At 28.9% G+C, this 22901-nt stretch overlaps 4 protein-coding genes across 6 annotated transcripts in view; 2 read left to right on the forward strand and 2 right to left on the reverse strand.

Annotated features, from left to right (window-relative positions):
• Window positions 1–22901, forward strand: part of LOC145187652 (uncharacterized) — a 171854-nt gene that overhangs the window by 89371 nt on the left and 59582 nt on the right. The gene's annotated exons all lie outside the window — the stretch shown is intronic.
• On the reverse strand, window positions 1345–12436 carry LOC149881878 (receptor-type tyrosine-protein phosphatase S-like). 2 transcript variants are annotated; one of them, XM_090067684.1, is made up of 10 exons: window positions 12149–12436; window positions 11794–11946; window positions 9724–10119; window positions 9482–9640; window positions 9261–9389; window positions 4103–4402; window positions 2419–2544; window positions 2303–2321; window positions 2054–2180; window positions 1345–1978 (listed from the first exon to the last, which is right to left on the reverse strand). In XM_090067684.1, exons 2-10 carry the CDS (start codon window positions 11855–11857, stop codon window positions 1919–1921), a joined length of 1380 nt encoding a protein of 459 aa, XP_089923810.1. In that variant the 5' UTR covers window positions 11858–11946; window positions 12149–12436; the 3' UTR covers window positions 1345–1918. The 2 variants fall into 2 exon arrangements, with proteins under 2 accessions (XP_089923810.1, XP_089923811.1); XM_090067685.1 differs by having other exon boundaries at window positions 12209–12331.
• LOC145190979 (testis-specific serine/threonine-protein kinase 3-like) lies at window positions 14678–16023 on the forward strand. Of its 2 annotated transcripts, none has more exons than XM_080067885.2 (2): window positions 14678–15537; window positions 15713–16023. In XM_080067885.2, exons 1-2 carry the CDS (start codon window positions 14712–14714, stop codon window positions 16021–16023), a joined length of 1137 nt encoding a protein of 378 aa, XP_079924011.2. In that variant the 5' UTR covers window positions 14678–14711. The 2 variants fall into 2 exon arrangements, with proteins under 2 accessions (XP_079924011.2, XP_089923814.1); XM_090067688.1 differs by having other exon boundaries at window positions 14688–15027.
• The window catches only part of LOC145190978 (uncharacterized), a 43908-nt gene continuing 37038 nt past the window's right edge, over window positions 16032–22901 (reverse strand). The window contains exons 7-14 of the mRNA XM_090067683.1: window positions 22039–22597; window positions 21254–21471; window positions 20760–20897; window positions 20457–20532; window positions 19566–20380; window positions 16867–17049; window positions 16479–16789; window positions 16032–16393 (exon numbers count right to left, since the gene is read on the reverse strand). Coding sequence (XP_089923809.1) covers window positions 16226–16393; window positions 16479–16789; window positions 16867–17049; window positions 19566–20380; window positions 20457–20532; window positions 20760–20897; window positions 21254–21471; window positions 22039–22597 — 2468 coding nt within the window. The 3' untranslated portion in view covers window positions 16032–16225. The remainder of the gene's footprint in view (window positions 16394–16478; window positions 16790–16866; window positions 17050–19565; window positions 20381–20456; window positions 20533–20759; window positions 20898–21253; window positions 21472–22038; window positions 22598–22901) is intronic.

Genomic DNA, 22901 nt, shown 5'->3' on the forward strand with positions numbered 1-22901 from the left:
CCCAGGGAAGGTTTTAAGCCAGGTTTGGACCACTCCGGACTTCATGTTCAGGGTACTTAATGCTGGAGCCAAGTTCCAGTCCCCTCGACCATTCCTTGCCCCCGGCGAGGAGGTGATTACGGAGCTTTATAGTTTTTACCAATGAAAAGCCTAAAATTTGTAAACATGTGTTGCGCTTTTTTATAACGATTTTTGAAGGATATTTTTAGAAAAGTATACAGTAAATGGGCAAAAAAGTTTGTAAAGAAAGGTTTTCGTTTGGAGAGAAGATTGTAAGTTATCGATGTGTTTATTGCGAAAAAGCAATATTGCATAATTTTGCAAAAAAAGCATAATTTTGGGGAATAAACCACAGTGTGGTTTATTCCCCAAAAACATGACTACATAGCAGCAATTGCATTTCTGATTAATACAGTAAAGTTTTACATCTAACGTTCCAGGTAGTTTTTTATAAGAATTATTCACGTTTCAAAGGAACAACATGTTTTAAAGCTTGCTGTGTCTGACTACACTCAAAAGAATTTTCGCATTCATAAACCAAAAAAAGATTATTATAATCAATCAGAAAAATTAGAGGGGAGAGAGAACGTTAATTGTGCTCCATGATTGTATCATTTTTATACTTTAAAAGAATTCACTCTGTGTTCATATAAATTTATCCAAAAGAAAAGTAAAAAGTTTTTCCATATTCTGACCGAAAGAGCTGTTTTAGATTGCTCAATAATTTGATGTAAAATGCCGGTGTCATTTGGATTAATCAAATATTGGAAAATTTTTAATTTTTTAAATTTTCTTTTTCCAATGATAGTTTTGTAAATACAAAACTGAGGTCTGTAAAATTTTTCTGTAAATAATCACAGGTTTACAATTCTTATAGGTTTCATTATATGAAATAATCTGTAAATAAAGTTATGTAAATGTTAATAAGATTGACTCCTACAAAATTTGATTTAAACAAGTTTATTGAAGCTAAAGATGTTTTGATACATTAAAATTTAGTGTTTTTTCAAAAAGTTTTTGCACCATTATATTGATTTTAGGTAAAGTTTGTCAAATTTATTTCTTTTGCCAAAATGTATATTTTTTTTTTCTTAGCGATAAAATTTCTGTACGTTTGTGAAAAAAGCTTTTAGATTTTTCATGAAATGTCTTTTTTTGTGGTCTACCATCAGAGACAATACATTCAAGCAGTTCAAAATTATCTGAGTTTAGATCACCGAAGTAGAAACCTGAAGTTTCTAACACAAGATAAGCTAGAATTAATAAAGCAGAATTTTTTTTCTTCTCTACAGAAAATTGTAGACAATATCCCATAGAGAATCTTAATATAGAAATTGACGCAAGTTAAACATTTTATTTATTAGAATCATGGAAAACTCATAAATATAAAACTAGCACCAAATATAAATTATAAAAAGTCCAATAAAAAAGTTCATTAAAAAAGAATAAGAAATCACGCAAAAATTTACAAATAAAAATTCTCTTAAGATTTAAAAAGATAACCAAAAAGACTCTTTATATACATCTTCAATAGAGAACAATTAGAAACTCATTAAACAACACCGTGAATGAAGTAAATCTCAGCCTTGTGATGACGAAAAATATCAGCAGCAAGTAAGAGATAAATATTAAAATAAATAAGTGATGCAAAAATAAAATCATGAAAGTCTTAAAACAGATAAATAAAAAAATTTCACCCACAAACATAAATTAATCATAAAATATTTGACTTGAACTTTGAGCATGAAAATTTACAAATGATAAGGAAATTTTAAAAACAAAATGAAAATTAAGGAAAAATGATAAAGAAACAAAGAAAAAAGAAAAGATGAATGAAATTCTTAAGTGTTTAATGTGATAAAGTGCACAAAATCACCCGAAAAAAAAAAACTTGAATTTTCATTATCAGCTTGAGAGTTCATACATATACTTTATTTGACATTTCATAAGATGAATTATTGCTGTTTTGGTCATCAGCCTGAAAAAAAATTTTTGAAAATAATCTGTATTTAAAAGAAAAATTAAATACAACAAGTAAGAAATATAATCTTACCCCCATGACAACATCTGGGTAACCAGAAGTAGAATCTTTACGCAAAGCACCTTTTTTCTTCTTCTCCACTCCAGCATAAAGGGATTTTTCTTCTGTGAGTGGATATTTCACAGCATCAGCGGCATAACTTATAAAAATAAAAAAAACATTTAAAAAAGATATAAAAAATCTAAAAACTACACAATCATTTAACATTGGGGCAACACGAAAAAGCAATTTAACATTTTAACTCTTAAAGAGCAAACAAACCTTAATGGGTATCTTTTTGCTAAAAAACAGAAAGTCAAACTGTAAAATATCTTCAAGTTAAAAAAGTAAAAATAAAAGTAACAATGGTAATAATAATAACCCTAAAAAATTTATACTTTTATCAGATCTTTTGGTAAACCAAATTATTATTACAGCAACTATAATGGCAACTACTACTCCAGCAATCACTACACCAATAATACCTCCTGTTGAAAATGCTGTTCGAGCTTGGGCTGCAGCAACTAAAAATACAACTACAATCAACATTTAATTCTATATTACTAACAGTTAATGATTAGTAAAGCATTTTTAATAACTTGACAGTTTTTAATTAAATACTATTAAATAATATTTTCGTGTTTAGATTTAAACTTCATTTATTTATTTCAACAAATATCTAAATACAAATTTTTAAATCTACTGTTGTTTACACCAAATGTATATAAATATACAACTGGGCATAAGATATTGAAGATTTTTAAGATTTTAATTGTTTTATGCTTTTTTAAAGTTTATACTGCATGATCATCTAGATAGTAAGACATACAGGGTGCATTATGCATGGAAAAAAACATTCCATAACAGAATCTCACCAGTAAATCTCAATAATACCAGAATAAATATGTACTTATTGATGATTTTAATAATGATGATAAAAGTGACTGCTGTTCAAATGTTAATTGTAGGAAACTTGGTAGATATTAGTACAAGTAAACTGATTATCTTCCAGAAGTTTACAATTCCAGTACATTTTTGCATTGCAATCAAATATTAAGATGAGATCAACATTTAATATAACAAGTTGCAATTTTGACAAATATTCAGAACTAACATAAAAAAAGAAAGGAAAGGTTACTCTTAAATTATTAGTAAATGCCACTTTTCTTAGTCCAGGAGCAGCAGTAAAGCTATACTCATTATTTAAATAAGTGTAACCTAACTAGCTAGTGGTTTTGGCTCTGGCTGTATTCTCTCTAAGCATAGGGATGACTTAAATAATATAAAGTGTATAACAACCATTATTCCATGCAATGGAAAACATACTTAAATAATAAATGATTAAATGTTGTATTTTTTTTTTCAGTTCCTATATTATTGTAAAAGAACAATTAGTTTATCTAGTTGCTTATTCAATTAAGTTACAAATACAATGAAATATATTTCTAAATAATTTAGTCTTCCGGATTATAATCATATTTTTATTGACTTTTAGTTCTGTGGGAGTGTATCTAACATGCAGATTTCTGAATTTCAACTATCAAAATGCACATTACCCCAAGCATAGCTAGCATTAACAAGCTTTAAACTTGGGTAAAAAGACTCCAGTTTTATTTTTTGAGACTTTAAAATCAAAATATTAAACAGCTTTTGGTCACATTATCAGTGTTAACCAAAATAGCTATAACAAATTTCTGTCAGTGTTACCTTTAACTTAGCTTGTGATAGTGAAGATAATATGAGTAATGACTTTTAGGTAGCATAAATAATTTTCAGGTAGCATGATTCAACAAAATTTTTTGAACAAAAAATTTTGTTCTTTTTTTTGTGCTTTTTTTGATAATACAAATATCTAATAAAGCTGCAAAATTTCTCAGGAATAAAACACACTTATAACAAATAACTGAACTATTTTACCTCTTTTTTGCACAAAAGAAAATCTTAAGATTAGATTAATATTTTGAACATTTTTTTAAAATGATAACCTGATTTTAAAGTATTCTATAATCATTTACTAAGAAAATTATAAGCATTAACTACATAAAAAAACAATTGTTTTTGATAAAATAAACTTTTTCTTACCGTTACCATTTGGAATAGCTCTAATAGTAATTGGTGGACCCTGACCATATATATTGAAACCAGAAAGAGAAAGTGTATATTCTGTATTTTGTAATAATCCATCCAACAAATATGAATTTAAAGATTGAGATATTTTTATTGTAGTTTTATTCAACACTCCTACAGTTGAAATGTAGTATTCTAAACGATATTCAGTGAAATCTGTGCCCGTCTCATTTTCAGGAATTTTTGACCAGGTTAACAGCAATGAGGAGGCTGTTTGAGAAGACACTGAAAATTCTTTAGGTGCAAATGGTGGATCTAAAAAAGAAGCACTTTTTATAAACTATATCTCAACTTATAGTTTTTACATTGAAAGAGAGCACAATAACTCAAAATAACAATAACTCAAAATCTTATCTTAAAATTGATGAAGATCTTCAAGAAATTAAGAAAGCAGTTAAAAATATATACCAAAAACAAGTAAATTACTTAAAAAATAGTTAACAGCTGAAAAAACTCTTATCAACTTAAATGAACAGCCTTTGAATTTCATATCAGTATTCTAGGCTAGGTTTTAAGATTTCAAGCTCAGTTAGTTTTCAGTTGGTTTTTAATTGCTAATACGAAGAAAAAAGTTTAAATCAATTTTCATTTTTTTCCCTCAAGCATATTCAGCTTTACTTGGTGAAATTAAACTCTGATAATGAATTCGCACAACATGTTTTTTTATCACTTGACATATCATCAAAATTGGCAAGGAGTAATTAAAATGATATTTAGGTTTTAGTTTTAAATTACTAAAAAAAAGAAAAAAAGTTTATATTAGTTTTTATAAAAAATCAAAACAAACGAAAGTTAGTTGACCATAACAGCAATAATTTGGACTATTTATTAAGTTTCCACCATCATAACATCAAAATCTTCCTGTTTTGATGTTGGAAACTAAGGTATTATATTTTTGACAGACTGTGTATACTGGTATAAGTTAACTTTCTATTTTTAACTAAAATGAGTAGTTTAATGTTTAATAACAAGTGCTTAAGTTAAGGTGTGTTTTCCACAGATTAATACTTTGGTCTTCTTATGTTCATAAGGAGCCATTCTAAACAGCTTAATGCCTTAAAACACATAAAACAATATATACAGTACACTATTTCATTTCTATTTCCTTACATTACTTTTGTTTCTACTTCTTTACAGGACATGTTAATCTGTTTTTATTCCCTTTTCAGCTATTGTTGATAATTCAGTTTTAGCTTCAGTTAACAGATTAATTACTTTCCTATTTACTGTAATTTTTGTTTTTCATTATTGTTAGTGAAAAATACACTGTAATAGACCAAAAAATTACAGTGGGAAATCACATGGCCAAATATCAAGAAAATGACTCACTACAACTATGTCTAGTATTGGGTTTTATTACAAACACACCACTCAAACTTTTCCAATTTATGAGATTTGACAAATGTGACAGAAGCAATACCAGTAGTTAGGTTTTTAATATATTTTTGATAAAATTCACTCAAAAAGTACTAATTTTCAAATTTAACGGAGAATTGAAAAATTGTTCTAATTTGTACCTTATCAATATTTTATTCTTTTTTTAGTCCATAGTGTCCACTAACATAGTGTCCCTGAGAAAAGTGACTGTCAACATTCCCAATTTTAAGTCTTTTGAAAAATTTATGATTTTTTAAACAAAAAATGTGTGTTCATAAAAAAAATAGTATTTTTTCATTCATCACTAAAGCAAAAATAAAATTACTCTAATGAAAAACAAAAGTGAAATTGTTTTTGTGTTGTAGTTAGTATTGTTGTGATATAGAAATGAATGAAAACTTAAAAAGTAAAAAAGGATTTAAAAGCTTAACATTTAGGGGGAAAAAAAAAGAATTTTGATAGGTCATTTGAAGAATTTGGTTTGAGAGTTGATAAACCAAGAGCTGGTAGATCAAAAAACTTTTGGGGATCCCTCTTTGCTTAGCAAAACTTTAGAAACTTTTGGGGATCCCTCTTTGCTTAGCAAAACTTTAGAAACTTATGCCAAAGCACTTTTGTGGATCCCTCTTTACTTAGCAAAATTTTAGAAATTTATGAGAAAATTATTACCAGGTTACATAACATCTAAATTGCAATCAATTACAAAGAGTCAATCAATCCATTAAAAATTTAAAAACAACTGCAAAGAAACTTGTGATTGGTAAAAGCCCAAGCTTCCATTCACAAATTATTAGCACACGGAGGCAAAATTATCATCAATCCACCAGTTTCATTTGGTTTCATGAAAGAAGAGGCAGCTGAATCTACATAGAATTCATAAATTTGATTGTAAACACCATAAAAGTAAACAAGCAGAGAAACTTGTTTGACAATTTTATTTAACCTATGCATACTTCAAACCCTCTAATTAGTTCAATTTAGAAGATTAAAAAACAGGAAACCTTTGAATTTACCAGATAAAGCTAAAGGTTTGTTAGCAACTTATAGTGGTGATATTGAAAATTCATCTGATACACTGGGTTGCATAAATATAGAGTCAGTTGATTTTTAATAATTTTTTTAATGTTTTTTAAAATTTAAAGCAAACAAAAAAGTTTATAATTTAAATTGTTTTAAACTTTGTTAACAGTGGTATTATAAACAAAATAAGAAAAAAAAATTTTTTCAAAAAAAAAAATTTTTAATGCACAAACACGTCTAGGCATAGATTCAACTAGTCGGATGCATAATTCTCTTGGAAATTCTTTCCAAAGCTTTTCTAAGGCCTGTAAATGCGCAACACTGGTTATGCTCTCTTTGACCAATCTCTTGTCTATCCAAGCCCAAATGTTCTCAATGTGATTGAGATCTGGAGAATGAGCTGGCTAAGGCATGACCGCAACTTTTTTCTGATCAAGCCAATCTTTAACCAAGATTGCAGTATTAGCAGTTGCACAATCGTGCTGAAAAATTCATTGCTGTCGACTTCAGTAAAAAGCTCTGGCTGTTGGCAAAAGTTTACTTTTGAGGGTCTCTTTGTAGTTGTACTGGTTAATACTGACGTTATAAATGTTCTATCCTTGGTACACAAAAACACTCTTCGAACTTTTCACCAGCCTGCCTCTGGATGATAAATCTTGACTTGTGATTTATCACCTCAAAATTGGATTCATCACTGAAAATGACTTTGGCCCAGTCTTCTACAGACCAGTGAAGTCTTTCTCTATATCACTTTAATCTTTTTAGGCGATCTAAGACACGCAAAAGTGGTTTTTGAGCAGCAACATAACAATCTAAGCCTTTATCTAGGCATCTTCGTACAGTCCATTTAATAACACTAACATTACCAGGCGTATTTGTGGTAAGAAATTTTAGGCTCTTGTCTAACATTTCGATAGAGATAACTTTGGTCTCTTGAAGTTAACTTTAAAGGCCTACCAATCTTGGTAAATCTTTGACATCTTTATATAGCTTGTGGTTTTTCAAAGTTGTTTGTACACATCTAGGCAAAACATTGCACATTCGAGTTATTTCTCATTGGCTTTTTGTTTTCTCTTTTAGCAGACCCACAATTTGTCATTGTACATTGTCTGAAACAATGCCCATTTTTGTCTTTTTACCTTATCAAATAATTACCAATGCAAATAACTCAAGATATAAAAATGATAACTTAATTTTCTTTTCACAAGAAAGTTTATATTGTTCGAAAGAAATCAACCAACAAATTTCAGATCGCTCGGATAACATTTCGTTGAGATATTTCAACTTAAGTTATTAAATTTTAGTTGACTCTATATTTTTGCTACATTAGAAATACAGGTATGTTCTAATTGAATTAATAATTATTCAAGACTGGTTAACCTAACGAGTTCGAATTATATACCATTTGATAGAGAATCAATTAATTAACACATGCAATATGCATTTAATCGTATAAATTTGTTGGTTTAAAAAAAAAAATTTTGAAAAAAAAAAAATTTTTGCATAAAAAAACATGTGACTCTATATTTAAGCAACCCACTGTATGAAATTAATGACTTAGATGAATTATATTTAAACACTGATAATGTTGACAAAAATCTAGAGTTAGATATGGATGTAGACAAGAATAATTTAAATGCTGATGATGAATACAGTTCTGAGCTGCGTATAACAGACTTATAACATATGTAACCATGATGGGGGATTGCTCCAGAACATGCTTTAAAAAATAGAAACAAAGAGTTAAAACAAAATTATATCAAAATCCTACACTCTTTAGGATATTACATAAAATACCATCACATGATTTCTTTGCTCTGTTGATTCTATGATTGAATAGAAAAGCATAAAATTTTAGGGATTAATGCATCAATTGAGTAATGCACAATTACAGCATAAAATACTTGTTGCACCTTGTATACACAATATTTGCTTACATTGTGTTTTAGGATTATAAATCCAAAGAAAGTTCTAATACATTGTGTCCATACCATGTTCATTTATATTTTATTTGTTTTAAAACTTTCTGAAAAAAAATATTTTTCCAACTTTTTGCTGCTTAAAACCTGGATATAAAAAACTACAACTGATCCAGCTTAACTTTGGAAATATGAAAATAATATGAAATATTCTCATTTAATGTATGGTTACTATTAAGAAAACAAACCTTTTTAAGCTCAAAAAATCAGAAAATGTTTTTATTTTTTTACATACTAACCTTCAAACCTTTTTTTACATTTTATGCACACCCTTTTTACTTTATATATCTTAACAATATCTTGAAAATAATACACTAAAAATAGTCAGTAACAATAAGTAGGCACACATCAATAGTTACTAGTTTAAAAAAAAAAAAAAAAAAAAAAAAAAAAAAAATTTTTTCCAGTTTTTCTGGCTTGCTAACAATAAAATAAAAGAATACTTTTTTTGTCGAAAAATACTACACTATCACTGGTTTCAAATCAATAATGAAGAACTGATATGTAAAGTTTTTTGCTGTATGAAAATGTTTGAACTTCAAAGACTGCTATACAAAAACTAAACTTTATTTCTTTAATTTCAGGCTCACACAAGTTGGCAAGTGGTTTTTTCTATTAATAGAATGTGTATAATTTAAATGCAAATGTTTATTCACTAATAGCAACAGTAGTAGCAATTAATCATATTTAACTAGTTGCATAATACCTGAATTAATCAAATAAAAATGGTTTCTTACGCTTCACTTGAACTGGAGCGGTTTTCGAATTTGATCCTGTGTTTTCACCAATAGCAGTGCAAAGAATAGTTGAAGCTTCAGGTTGAACTGCTGTGAAGGACATTTTTGTTATATTCTGCTTTAAAAAATCTGCAAAAACAAAATGTAAGCAAACTCATCATAAGATAAATGTAGAAATTAAGGACAAATGTAAAACTATTAAACAAAAAAATAATATTTACCACTTCGTGGTAAACTATCCAGAATAACCCCAGTGTAAGAATAGAGAAAACATCTTAAATCAGGAACTGGATTGCCAATTACTTGACATGTTATTTCCAAATTTTGGTTGCTCATCACAGGTGACATGCCTTCCAAACAGTTTACAAAGGTGGGTCGATCTACAGTATAATTTTTATTACATTATATATACATTATCAAGGAATAAAGTTTGTAATCAATAAAATAAAATAATATCACACACCTAAAACTTGTAAAGTTGAAACTGGACTGTCAAAAAAATCTGGAGGTGAATTTAACTGATTAACAGTTGCTTTACAGCGATATGTATTTGGATCACTCTTTTGGACATTGGTTATCTTAAAACTAACAATTCTGTTGTTAGAATTGGGAACAGGTATATTTCGTTGAAGAAAAAGAACTTGATTTGTAGCAGTCATGGTTCCTGTTTCATCAACTCGCCTAACTAATTCATTGAAATCTGGACCTATAACAAATCCACAGACAATAAGAAGTGAATTTTTCTGAGATACATCATCTTTTGGTGTTACTTGGTACTGCCAAGAAAAGATTACTGATCCTGTATTATTAGCCCAGACATTTTGTTGGAATGGAGGAGTTCTTAACCATTCAAGACAAACTAAAAAAAAAATTACTAAAATAGTTATATAAACTAAAAAAAAAAAATCAATTGAGAAATTGAATTTGCATTTCAATCACCTAATTGTAGTAATACCTGCATATATATATATATATATATATATATATATATATATATATATATATATTAATTTAACAAAAATTTGCTCTACATGTTAATGGTTAATAGGCAATACCTCTTTCTCTAGAAAAATTAAAAAGAAATTAAGAATGTAAAGTATGTAAAATTTTAACTTGGCAGTTGCTTAATAACTTCTTTTATAGATTGATCATTTGAGATTTGATCAGGATTTTCTATGTGATAAATATTGATTGATAGAAGTAGAGCAGAGTATCTCAATAGAAACAGGATTGTATTGAGGAGAAAATGAAATAACAGCAGAGCTGAAAAGGAGCAATTTAAAGGAAGCAAAAAAAAACAAAACAAAAAAAACAAGGAAATGATTGGAAACAAAAAATCAGTCAGCCACATTTGCACTATGAATATTTTTGTACCCACCTTAAAAAATGTAAGCATTTATAAAAGAAAAAGCTTTCAACCAGCCCTGTACATAGATCACAGAGATGGTAAAGGCATCAATTTGACAAAATTAGAAAAATATTTTGTGATAAACACAAAACTAATTGCATTTTTTAATTAGGAGTTACTATCCAATAAAAACGGAAAGTTTTTGCCCAACCACCAAACATATCATACCAAACATACCAAACATATGGATTTATACACAGACATTCCGTTAAAGTTTTTTAAAAGAACTTATTTCTTGATGTCACAAGGAGTAAATTATTTGATGATTCATTTTCATCCATTTAATCTTGTCTATTTTACATGACAATGTTCATACTAATATACTTTCTGAATGAAAGAGGAGATTTACTAAAGTACATCCATTAAAACTTAACTAATATTGTAAAATTAAAATGTCTACTAGTTTACAAATAAACATTTTCTTAAAATTTTACTAAACTTGATAAAGTAGATCTTTTTTTTTTTTGATAGTTTGATGTTATTGGGTTGTGCACTTTTTTAGACAAGAACTTGCAAATACCTCCAAGAAGGGGAAAGTGAATAGAATGTTAAAATACCATGAAGAATTCTGATCATGTAAAGAAAAAGGTGAGTTTGAAGACCATCCATGTTAGCATGCTCTGCACGTATGTATGTATATGAAGATATTATATATACTTATGTTATGATGATGATGATGATGATGATGATGATGATGATGATGATGATGATGATGATGATGATGATGATGATGATGATGATGATGATGATAGCAATTATAACACATATAGTAACAATGATAATAATAATAAAACCACAATAATAATAATAATAACTATTATTACTATTACTATTATTATAAGAAGAAGAAGAAGAAGAAGAAGAAGAACAAGAACAAGAAGAAGAACAACAACAAGAAGAAGAACAACAACAACAACAAAGATGACAACAACAACAACGACAACAACAACAATACTAATAATAATAGGTATTTTAATATACTATTTCCATAATATACTTAAATATTGTTTTAGTTTCAAGACAATAGAAAATACTACAGCAAACATATATGAAACTTGGCAACTTGGTAATTACTATTTCTTTGAGGAAATAAAAACAAAAACTCAATAGATTTCTTTAACATACCATGAAGCTGAATATTTAATGCAATAAACAACATGGTACCACGGTATAAACTGTAAACTAACATTATTGCTTAAGCGATGCTGTACAAATAATTTGTGTAATAGAAAATCTTTAATGTTCAACAGATGTAATTGTAGCTTGCACTAGTTTGACCTGAAAAATAAAGTTTTTCCAAAAAAGGATTCTTTTCAACATAAAAATGACTAGCTTCATTCAAATATAAAAATAAGTAGCAATAACAAGTGATATGTTCAATAAAATATTTCTAACATATACACGAATAAAAAATACTGATTCTTTATTTCAGCTTAAACTTTTTCTTAGTTGAGATCCGAAAGATTTAAAAGGCAATTACTTTAAAATATAAAAGAGAATCAATGATATAAAAGTGTAAATGAGATCAAAGTAAACTTGCAAGAAACTCCTTCAATCGCACGAACCAGTTGAATGATCGATAACCGAAAACGAGTAATTGTGGTTGGTAAATAATTTAATCCGTGATATTTAATCCATAAAAATCTCGAATAAAGTCATGACGTAAAAATCGTCACAATATCAATTCTTAAAATGAGGGTGATTTCTATTTAGAGCTTTTTGAAATACTTCATGTTGATTTTTCTTTGAGTCTGTCATAGTCTATGATATCAATTATCACCGTACATTTCAATTAAACAGGAATAAAAAAATAGCAAGTTCACTAAGACAGACTGATAGTTTTTTTTAACCATCTTGCGAGATTTTCGATCAAATTTTTATGACAGAATACCGCTGTCACTATAGTTGTTGGATCTGCTAAAAAGTTTCCTGAATTTTTAATGCCCTTTGATAAATTGATTTTTTTTAAACTTTAACAATCAATAACATAGTTAACATTGTTATTCATTAACTTTATGCAAATTACTGAACAAATTAAAAACTTTTTATAAAAATTGTCAGTTTTACTTAAAATTAATTCATCAGTTGATAAGACGTTAGTGTGAGGCAAACTTTTTATGGTAAATTGTAGCAAGCAGAAATAGTGGTTAACCTGTTAGTGTCAGGTTTGTATTAAGAGGAGAGAATGAAAACTTCCCACACCATCAACAAATATTTCTCAGGATATCTTCACGTACTTTAACACCATGAAGTGAGATGGGTCATCTACAATACATTTCGGCGGTTTTGTAAAATAGGTTCAAATATATTGTGTGTATGTATGTATGTGTATATATATATATATATATATATATATATATATATTATATATATATATATATATATATATATATATATATATATATATATATATATATATATATATATATATATATATATATATATATATATATATGTGTGGCAGTCAAAAATTCAGGAAAGAAGAGGTATGTATATATATACACTAATATTTATATAACAAAAATCTTGAAAAATACGGAATAATATAGGAACATTTAATATTTTAGAAAACAACTAACGGATATAGAAATTGGACGAATTATTGAAGCTGCTGACTGAGGAGAATCTCGTAGAAGCATTGGAAAGCGTTTTAAACGGCAAAACTCTTTATTAGCAGATTGGTGAAGAAATATAAACAAACTGGTACAACTGATAGGTCTATTGGATCAGGGAGAAAACCTAAAACTTCAAAAAAGGAAGATCGCTACATTCTTAACGCCGTCAAAAAAGATTGTAAAATCACATGCAGTGATATAAAACTAGATTTGAACCTTACTAATATCTCAAAGTGGACAATATCTCGTCGAATAAAAGCATCAGGTGAATTTTTTTCTGGAAACCAAATAAAAAAACCATTTGTTAGTGAAATCAATTGCAAAAAAAGATTAAAGTGGTGCATTGAGACTAGTCGCTCCAAATAACTTTAGCCCATTGTTCACATTGGACATGTGAACAATGGGCTAAAGTTATTTGGAGCGACTAGTCTCCTTTCGTCTTGTGTTATAATGGTCGATCTCACTGTTGGAAACTAATTGGGGAAAAATTCAACCCCCAAACATGCAACGCAACCATTAAACATGACAAAAAGGTTAATGTGTGGGGTTGTTTTAGTGCACACAAAGTTGGACAACTTTACCGGGTGAAAGGCACCATGGACCAGCATTTGTATCACAAAATCTTAGTTAATCAACTTGGACCAAGTATAAAAGAACTATTTCCTAATGGTCACTACATCTTTCAACAGGATAACGATCCCAAACATACAGCACGGTTGAATAAAAGATATCTAGAATCTAAATTGATACCAGTTATGTCTTGGCCAACACAGCCTCCTGATTTAAATCCAATATAAACCTATGGTCTATATTGGATAAAAAATTGAAAGATCGTAGGGCAACAAATGAAGATGAACTGTTCCAAACTCTTCTTGTTGGATGGAATGCTTTGCCGAATGACTTATTAAAAAGACTTGTAGATAGTATGCCTTCTAGATGCGCAGAATTCATAAAAAACAAATGGTGGCCAATTAAGTACTAATACAACTAAAACTTGAAAAATACTTCACAAATCCTAATTTTTTTTTATTATATGTAATATACAATAATATCAAAAGCATTTCTATCAAAATTGTCTTATATTACTTTTATTTTATGAGTTTAAGATATTTTTTATTGCTTTTTTTATTAAAAAATTGAGTGTGGCTTTTTTTTTGCACCCCACTGTATATATATATATATATATATATATATATATATATATATATATATATATATATATATATATATATATAGACGTACTTAGGTATAATCAGTTCAGTTTCAAGTTTTATCTTATTTATAAAAATATATTACGAATCAAAAATTTTCTAGAATAAATTTTTTAAAAATAATTGTGGCATTCATCAAAAATTATTGATTTTTATGTGACGTCAAATAAATTTCATTAAATCAAGTTTTGAAATACATACAAAAAAATGTTATTTAATGGCCGAAAAACTTAAGTCAACAGGCCGCAATGTTTTCAATTTAATAATTTTAAGGAAGTTCTTTCGAAGAAATCATTCAATGGCTGATCCCGCAAAAATCTCTGCACCAAATGATAAAGTGGAAGAAGAATTGAATGATAAAGATATCGTTAGTGAGACTCATAAAACCCCAGCACCTGCGCCTACTGATTTCAAAGACAAAGCTGAAACTGAGTTACAAAATGATACATCTGTTAAACCAGCTCAGCAAACAGCTTTTGACTCAGCTGCAGCTTTATTAGCGCAATACGGATACGCTTTGGGAGAACAACTAGGTAAAGGTAGTTATGCCATTGTTCGTGGTGCAAACTCTAAAAAGCATAAACGAAGAGTTGCTATTAAAATAATATCAAAGAAAAAAGCTCCCGACGATTATTTAACTAAATTTTTGCCACGTGAAATACAAGTTCTTAAAAAACTAAGACATCAGAGTTGTGTTTCATTGCTGGAAGCAATCGAAACTAATTCTCGAATATATTTGATTATGAACCTTGCTGAGAACGGAGATCTTCTTGAATACATACGCGAAAAGGGTCCTTTGTCAGAAGACTGTGCAAGAGTTTTTTTCCAGCAGCTAATAAATGCTACGGAATATTTTCATTCTCACGGAATTGTTCACCGTGATCTAAAATGCGAAAACCTTTTACTTGATTCAAACTTTACTTTAATAGTCTCTGATTTTGGTTTTGCAAAAGTTCAACAGATTAATCCAGAGACAGGAAAAAAAAAGTTAAGCCAAACCTTTTGCGGGTCTTACGCATATGCACCACCGGAAATTTTGAGAGGTAAAAAAACAAACAAACAAACAAAAAAAACTAATAACTTCTTTCGTGTTTGCGCGTTAAAGTTTAGTTTTTAAATTTTTTTTTTAAAAAAATACTAACGCGTTTTACCTAATACTTATTTATGGCTAAAAAAAAACGGTATGTTAAAAGATTTCAGTTTCTTTTCTTGTAACAGGAATTGCTTACGATGGAACAATTGCAGACATTTGGAGTTTAGGGGTGGTTTTGTACACCATGGTGAATGCAAGTCTTCCTTTTGACGATTCAAATTTAAAGACGCTACTCGAGCAAGTTATGCGACCAGTACATTATTCAAGTAGAAAGAAAATCTCACCTGAAGTCAAGGACTTAATTAACAGAATGTTGGTTCCAAATGTGGAAAAGCGAGCTACAATTAAGGATATCCAAATTCATGCTTGGTTTAAAGGCGAAAAGTTACCCGCACCATCCGTATCAAAACAAGATGTTACCGAAGTTAAAGAATAGGGAAAACATGCAAATAAATTATTATATTCGTTATTTATATCAGTTAAGCAAATATTTTTAAATGCAATTGTTTTCATCATGCATAAATTTACGCTGGTTGTGATAGCGTCTGATCAGTAAAAACTAGTTTTCTTTCAGTGACATAGTGTCAGCATAATTACTATTGACAAATTACTCCCAATTATCATTAAAAATCAACTTGTTATGACTTGCATATGATAACGGAACCAACTCTAGATCCAAGCGAAACGAGTAATGGATACCCATTAATCGATTGTTTTTTATCATACAGATCAACACTATTTAAAAAGAGATCGTAATCCGCAGGCTGTGATGGAGCACTGTAAAATATTGTTGAGTTGCTTCCAATCTAAGAAAAAAAAAAAAAAAAAAAAAAGTAAAAACAATTGATTACATTTTTCATTTAATCTTTAAAAAATGAGGAATCCTGCCACCTTATCAACAGGCTTTCTGAGTTCCCTTCTTAATCCTAAGTCATTTTTCAATCCAATCAGGCTCTTCAAGAACAATTCGTTCCTAGCCGATCTGTTTTTAAATACTTTGCGTACAGTTGCAGCCATTCCAGTTTGTAACTTTATTTCTTCACTCGATTCCAGTGTCCGTGATTCAATTCTCTTACAGACAAGACATGCCTCTTGTACACGCTTAAGGGTTGATCTTTTTAAAAGAGAAGGCGAATATCCGATTTCTGCAAGAATACTACCAGGAAATAACTTGCATATAAAGTCAGGCATGGATTCCTTTTCTAAAAATTTAGTTTTTACAGCAAAATAGAAACTTGAAAGAAAGTAATCTGTGAATTTAACACTACAAAGTTCTTACCTTTATCTAACTTTGAATTGTCGCAATTCTGAAGCAAACTCCAGTCAACCTCTAAGACAGAGGCTGGCTGAGGAAATTCTTCCTCATTGTCATCAAATAAATCAAGTTCTTCATCACTTATGCTTTCGTAAACATCTAAGCATTCAGAGACGTGTTTTTCACCATCAAATGACGGAGTGTCACCTATATTAAAATCAAAGAACTAATATCTAATAAACTAAAAATCTTTTACCTTTTTAAAATATGTTGCATTTCTTAAAGAGAAAACAAAAATTGAAAACCAAAAGTAGCTTTGGTAAATATATAAGTGGGTAGGTGGGTGGGGTGGTGAAGGGATGGAGGAGGAGGGTGGTGAAGGAGAGAGGAAGGGGAAAAGGGGGGAAGAAGGGGAGGGATAGAGGAGGAAAGTTGCACGTCATTGCAAAACAAAAGTTCATTTATCTAATGAGCTGAGCCTACATATGAAACTTCGTAAACGATACATGGTGCGGTAGCGATTCGCGAACAAATTTTTGACAAGGTTTGTGATGTAAATAAAATACTTCCGCAATTTGTTTTTGTTGATTAATGCTCAATGACCGTCTTAGGTTTTAATAAAAATGTTGAATAAAAAACATTTTAGTTAAAAGTTTTACAATGGAAGCCAAAAGAACCGAAGTGTATATTAGCTTACTAAAACTAAGACAATTCCCAGAAAACAATTACATCTTTCAACTGGACAATGCACCTTGTCATGGGTCCAGAAAAACCCAAAAATATCTCCTGGACAATATGGCTAATTTCTGACCCAAACACTTTTGACCATCATACAGCCCTGACCTGAATCCCCTTGACTATAGTGTGTGGAGCGTAGTTGAGAGTAAGACTTGAAAAAAGACCCGCTCAAGTGTCAAGTCACAAAAGCCATCAATTACCTGTGCTTGGAACTCAATGTCAAGAGACTATATAATAAACACCTGGTAGTCCTTCCGTCCTAGGCTTGAGGCAGGGATAAAAAAAAAAGGAAAACTAATTGAATGTCAAGGTGGGTAAAATATTTATGTTCAACTTTTCTCCTATTAATATTCCAAGAATATAATTTTTTAGTGCTTTAAAAATTCATTTTGAAAAATGTTCTAAAAAGTTCGCGAATCGCTGCCGCACCCTGTATTAGAAATTATAAAATAATTAACGGAATATGGAAGTGTATATTCTGTAAATTGTTAAAATGTGTTACTAGCCAGAATACAATGATTAAAGTAAGTTTAATAGGATAGTAAAATTTTGATTTTTAAAAATAATACTAATATAATTACAGAAATATATTTCAAATTTTCATTAAAATATTTCAAAATCCTGAAACAAATTTTGAAATTCACTAAATCCAGCAATGAATTGGAATCAAATCAGAAACGTACTGTAAAATTAGTGAGCCGATTATCAAACGTTCAAAGCATAAAATTTGGAGAGCAAATAGATTTAAGCGAAAACTCAATTCAGCTACTAATAGTAACTTTAATAAAAAACACTAAACCAAAATGTAAATTAAAAAATCAACAGCAATGCTCAGAATTGGAATATTCAAGAAAACGAAAAAGATGAAAATATTCATTTAGTTAAAGAGAACGAAAAAGATGAAAATATTCATTTAGTTAAAGGAAGTAAGTTGCCTAAACAAGTACCACGACATGCGAATACAGTTTTTAAAGTTGCTGCCGAGAATAATGCAAACCATGATTAATTCTTTTATGACAAAGAACGTAGAGCACTTCGGCAGAAAACCACATGAATTTGTCAAAATACGGATTATAAATTTTAAAAGCCAATAAAAATACAGAATAGCAAAAACGAGCTTTATGCTAGGAGTAAAAGTCAGTAATATTTATTACATTCAAAAAGTCTATAGAATTTACCAATATTTTTAAAACATAATAATAACATAAGAAAGCATGTTGTTTCCATGTAAGTATCGATCACACCTTACAGCATTGTTGTAATAGACATACAAACGCTTTAGTTCCATTTTAAATCGATCAGCTGGTAGAGACCTGAACCACTAAAGCGTGACCTCCTTAATTTCTTCTGCACACGTAAAATGTTATTGGAGAGACTTCAAACCTTTTAACACCCACCTGTCGAATTGATTTAGATAAGCACTATTGGCCAGATGACTGATAAATGTGACATGTCGTCAATTTTTTTATGCCATAAGGTGTGATGGAGATTTCATTACATGGAAATAACACAATTTTTTATGTTATTATATTGTAACAAAAATTATTGGTTAATTAAGACTTTTTAAGAGTGCCCAAATAAATAGTGATGAAAGAAGCTTAATTAGGATAATCTGCAACCTTATTGGCATAATTTATCGAAAGAATCCTGAAAATATAACGAGCTTGTTTGAAGCAACTTTTATTTTAATAAAAAGTAACCAATCTGTTTTATTAGCTAAAAAACTACACAGAAAGACAAAAAAATAAACTTCCAAAGAAAGACAAAAAAATAAAAATTCTTTGAATGAATAGACAACAAGTAAGAAAAAAGGCTACAGCCAAATTGTGTTAAACTGGGTACACATTTAAACAGAAGACAGATTAAATTTTATGATTTTATCACAAGTAAATATATATATTTTATGTGTGTGTACACATAAAAAGAAAAAATGAAAATTGTAAATTGAAAAAAGTAATTCTAAACTACTTCTTTTGATAACCTACCTCTATTATTTGGACTTTTATTCCTTTCCCAATTACGAAAATCATCATGACTTTTGTTTCTTTTGAATGCATAAGATGTATCACGCCTTTTTGCAGCATCTCGATTGTAAAGAGGAGACCTCCGCCTATCATATTTTACAGGTGACCTACCACGTTTATAAGAATCTCTTAATTCAGGAGATCGATCTTTCCTACTATCTACAGAACGCGCAGGAGACCGCCTACTATCAGCAGAACGCACTGGAGAACGCATCCTTCTGAAGTCAGACTGAATACCAGGTGACCGCCCTCTAAGAATTGTTACACGCTCTGGTGATCTTCGCCTCCTGTTATCATTAAAATCTTCCATTTCATCTCTATTATTACTTTTTTCAGTACAATGACGTTTTTCAATTTTTGCATTATCAATTGAATGGTTTTTTTCATCTTGCTTTGTAAGCAGATCATCTTTTTTAATGTCTGTCACACTTCTAATTAATTCTATTGCCTTATCTTCCTTAGATGCACTAGGAAAATGATCTTTGACTGCAGGCAATCTTTTACTTGAAAAAAACTTCTTTTCTTTTGATTTATCTTCATACTCCACCTTCTGTTTTTCTTTTACATCTTTAACAGGTTTAGAGAGTTTGGTTGAGTCCTCATTGACAGCTTGTTTCACAGGAGCTATTTTTTTAGTAACTTTTATCTGATCACTTTCTTTTAAATCTTTTGATTGTTTTTCAAACTTTGCTTTCTTTTTTTTTGTTTCATTATCTGTAATTTCACTTTCACTTCCCTTTTCTTTAGAAGATTTCTTTTTGGACACTTCATGCTTTCTAAAAAGGTAAATGTTATTACAGATAGAACTCAACAACTCAATATATTTAGATAAATGAAACACTACAAAAAAACCTTTTTCTTCGCTTATTTCCATCTTCTTCTTCACTATGACTAAAATCACGCTTTTTTGAAATGCTGCCTATGAAATCTAGTAAAAAAAAAATTCATCAATAAACATGTTTTTCATTAAATTTTCACTTGAAAAAAAATATTTGCAGATAAGAAAAAATTACCTAAAGATTTTTCATCAAGTATTCATGGACTTTTTACAAATCAAAAAACGTACTTCAAATTATGTTATTTAATGAGAGAAAAAAAAAACTTAAAACCTACAAATAAACTTTTATTTGAACAAGAAAATCATTAACAACTTACTAGGATCCCTGATTGGGGATAACTCAAACTTTCTTTCTTTAGAGCGGCTAATATCTTTATGATAACTATTTTCATGGTAATCATACCTTGATCTCTCAGAAAGGTAATTATCTTGAGCATCATCATAATTGTCATAATCTAAAAAATTGATTTAATATAAAAATTGAAACATTTTTAATAATAAATCTACTTTCTTAAAAATCTTTGGGATATATTAATATTGCTATTTAAGCCACATTTAAAATTTAGTAAAAAAAGCTCAGCTTTTATTACTAAACTTTATTTTCCAATAAAATCTTCTTTTTTTTTTTTCTTTTATCAGCTACATTACCTTATCTTATCTTTACATTATCTTTATAACTGCTAGACTTCTTCAGAAACAAATTCAAGTTAAAAAAAAACAGGTTAATTTGCTTAAAAAATATTATTCTGTCAAGCATTTGTAAAATTCATTATTTATTAAGATAAAAGGACCTTCACATTACTAATCCTACCTCTATGCATGGATGAACCTCTGTGATTATACCTATTAACTACTCCACCTTCATTGTTATTGTAACCAGTATAATTTCCTCTAAAATTTCCTCTACCACCTCTATATCCACGCCCTCTACTTCTGTAGAAACGATTACCTCTGTTATTATACTGTTCATTTTCACCATAGTCGTGATTCCAGTCAGTAGTGTGGTCATCAATACATCGAAAATCTCGACTAAAAAAGTTAGTTTTCGTTTCTCTCATATATCAAAATTATAAATTTAGTTTTCATTTTTCTTCTATCTATCTTAATAATAAAAAAGGATAGCACTTTGGTTTATCACCTGTTAGTTATCATTATTCTGGACAAATAACATTCATTACTACATCAATATTGCTCATTTAAACTTATTTTTGAATTCACTAATTCCTGAAAGTTTTAAATTGGTGTTAAAAAACCTTTTTACTAAAACAATTACTTTAATATCTATTATCAGCATCAAATGAATAAAATAACTTTTAATAATAATTTTTTTAACAATTTTTTATTAATAAGAAAAGAAACTAAAAAAAAGGAGATTTAAAAAAAAATGTTTCTTGTGTCTATTTAAATAGTATATTACAAAGTGATAGTGAACTTTGATTACAACTTTAGACATTTTCACTTCATTAGTTAGAAGTTTGACAATATGTACCAAAACTTTTTATCAGTACAAATCAGAAGCTAACTAAAAAAAACAAAACAAAAAAACAAAAAATAACTTTGAATAATAAAATAATAAAAAGAATAGAAGAAACATACTTATCTTCTCTGTAATATTCTCTTTGATTTTGATTATCGATGTTATCCCTGCTATCCCTATAATTTGCCTCATACCTTGTATTTTGATTACGATTACTACTTCTATCATCCATGCTATGATTTCGATCATCAAATCGATTATCTGTTTGTCTTTCATCACAGTCATTATCATGCCAAGACAAATGATTATAATCAACATTTCTTTTATTATAATGATTGTATGTTTGACGATTGTCTATTCTGTTAGTAAACCTGTCATCATTGTTATAGCTATCAATTCGTTTATTTCTATGAAAATCATCATGACGCCTATCATCTAAGTCTTCTTGTTCAAACTGACGGTCTTGATTTTGTCGTCGCTCAGGAACTCGTTCCTCACGAACTTTGTCAAAGTCCCGAAAATTTTTTTTCATTCTATTTTGTATGTCAGTATTTTGTCTAGCAAAGAAATGAGGCCTTTCATAAAAAGTATCTTTAGGTCTCTCATGAAAGATGTAAGGTTTTCTTTTTTTCTTAAGTCTTTCATCTTGTTCTGATTCAGATGTCAAAGCAACACAATCTAAAATATCAGAAACAAAATTGGTTTAATGTTCAATTTTTCCAAAATTTTCATTGAAACAAGAGAAGCATAATTGCAAATGTTGAAAATGATTTGCTTTTCAAACATATTAACTATAAACTTGAAGAACAGTACTTCAAACCATAAAAGCAATTGTCTGCTAGATACATTGTGTTTTTAGTGACTACTAGGTTTGAGCCTTCCCAATTTAGATTTTTTATTTACTAATCAACTACATACATTAAGATATTTATTTGATAACCAAAAACCTCTAGAGGTGTGGATGTATTTAAAAAATAAAAAA

This window comes from Hydra viridissima, unplaced genomic scaffold (assembly GCF_058129835.1).
Source record: "Hydra viridissima isolate aposymbiotic clone 2 unplaced genomic scaffold, HvirCarnegie_v1 scaffold_11, whole genome shotgun sequence".
NCBI lineage: Eukaryota > Metazoa > Cnidaria > Hydrozoa > Anthoathecata > Hydridae > Hydra > Hydra viridissima.

Bases quoted from the DNA above. Each gene is read 5' to 3' on its own strand.
- LOC149881878 (XM_090067684.1), bottom strand. From the start codon at position 11,857: ATGTTAGTTTACAGTTTATACCGTGGTACCATGTTGTTTATTGCATTA. The intron at 10,120-11,793 runs GTATGTTAAAGA...TTTTTTTTTTAG, and splicing joins ATTAAATATTCAGCTTCATG to TTTGTCTTGAATGGTTAAGA. The intron at 2,545-4,102 runs GTAAGAAAAAGT...TTGTATTTTTAG, and splicing joins AGCTATTCCAAATGGTAACG to TTGCTGCAGCCCAAGCTCGA.
- LOC145190979 (XM_080067885.2), top strand. From the start codon at position 14,712: ATGGCCGAAAAACTTAAGTCAACAGGCCGCAATGTTTTCAATTTAATA. The intron at 15,538-15,712 runs GTAAAAAAACAA...TTCTTGTAACAG, and splicing joins ACCACCGGAAATTTTGAGAG to GAATTGCTTACGATGGAACA.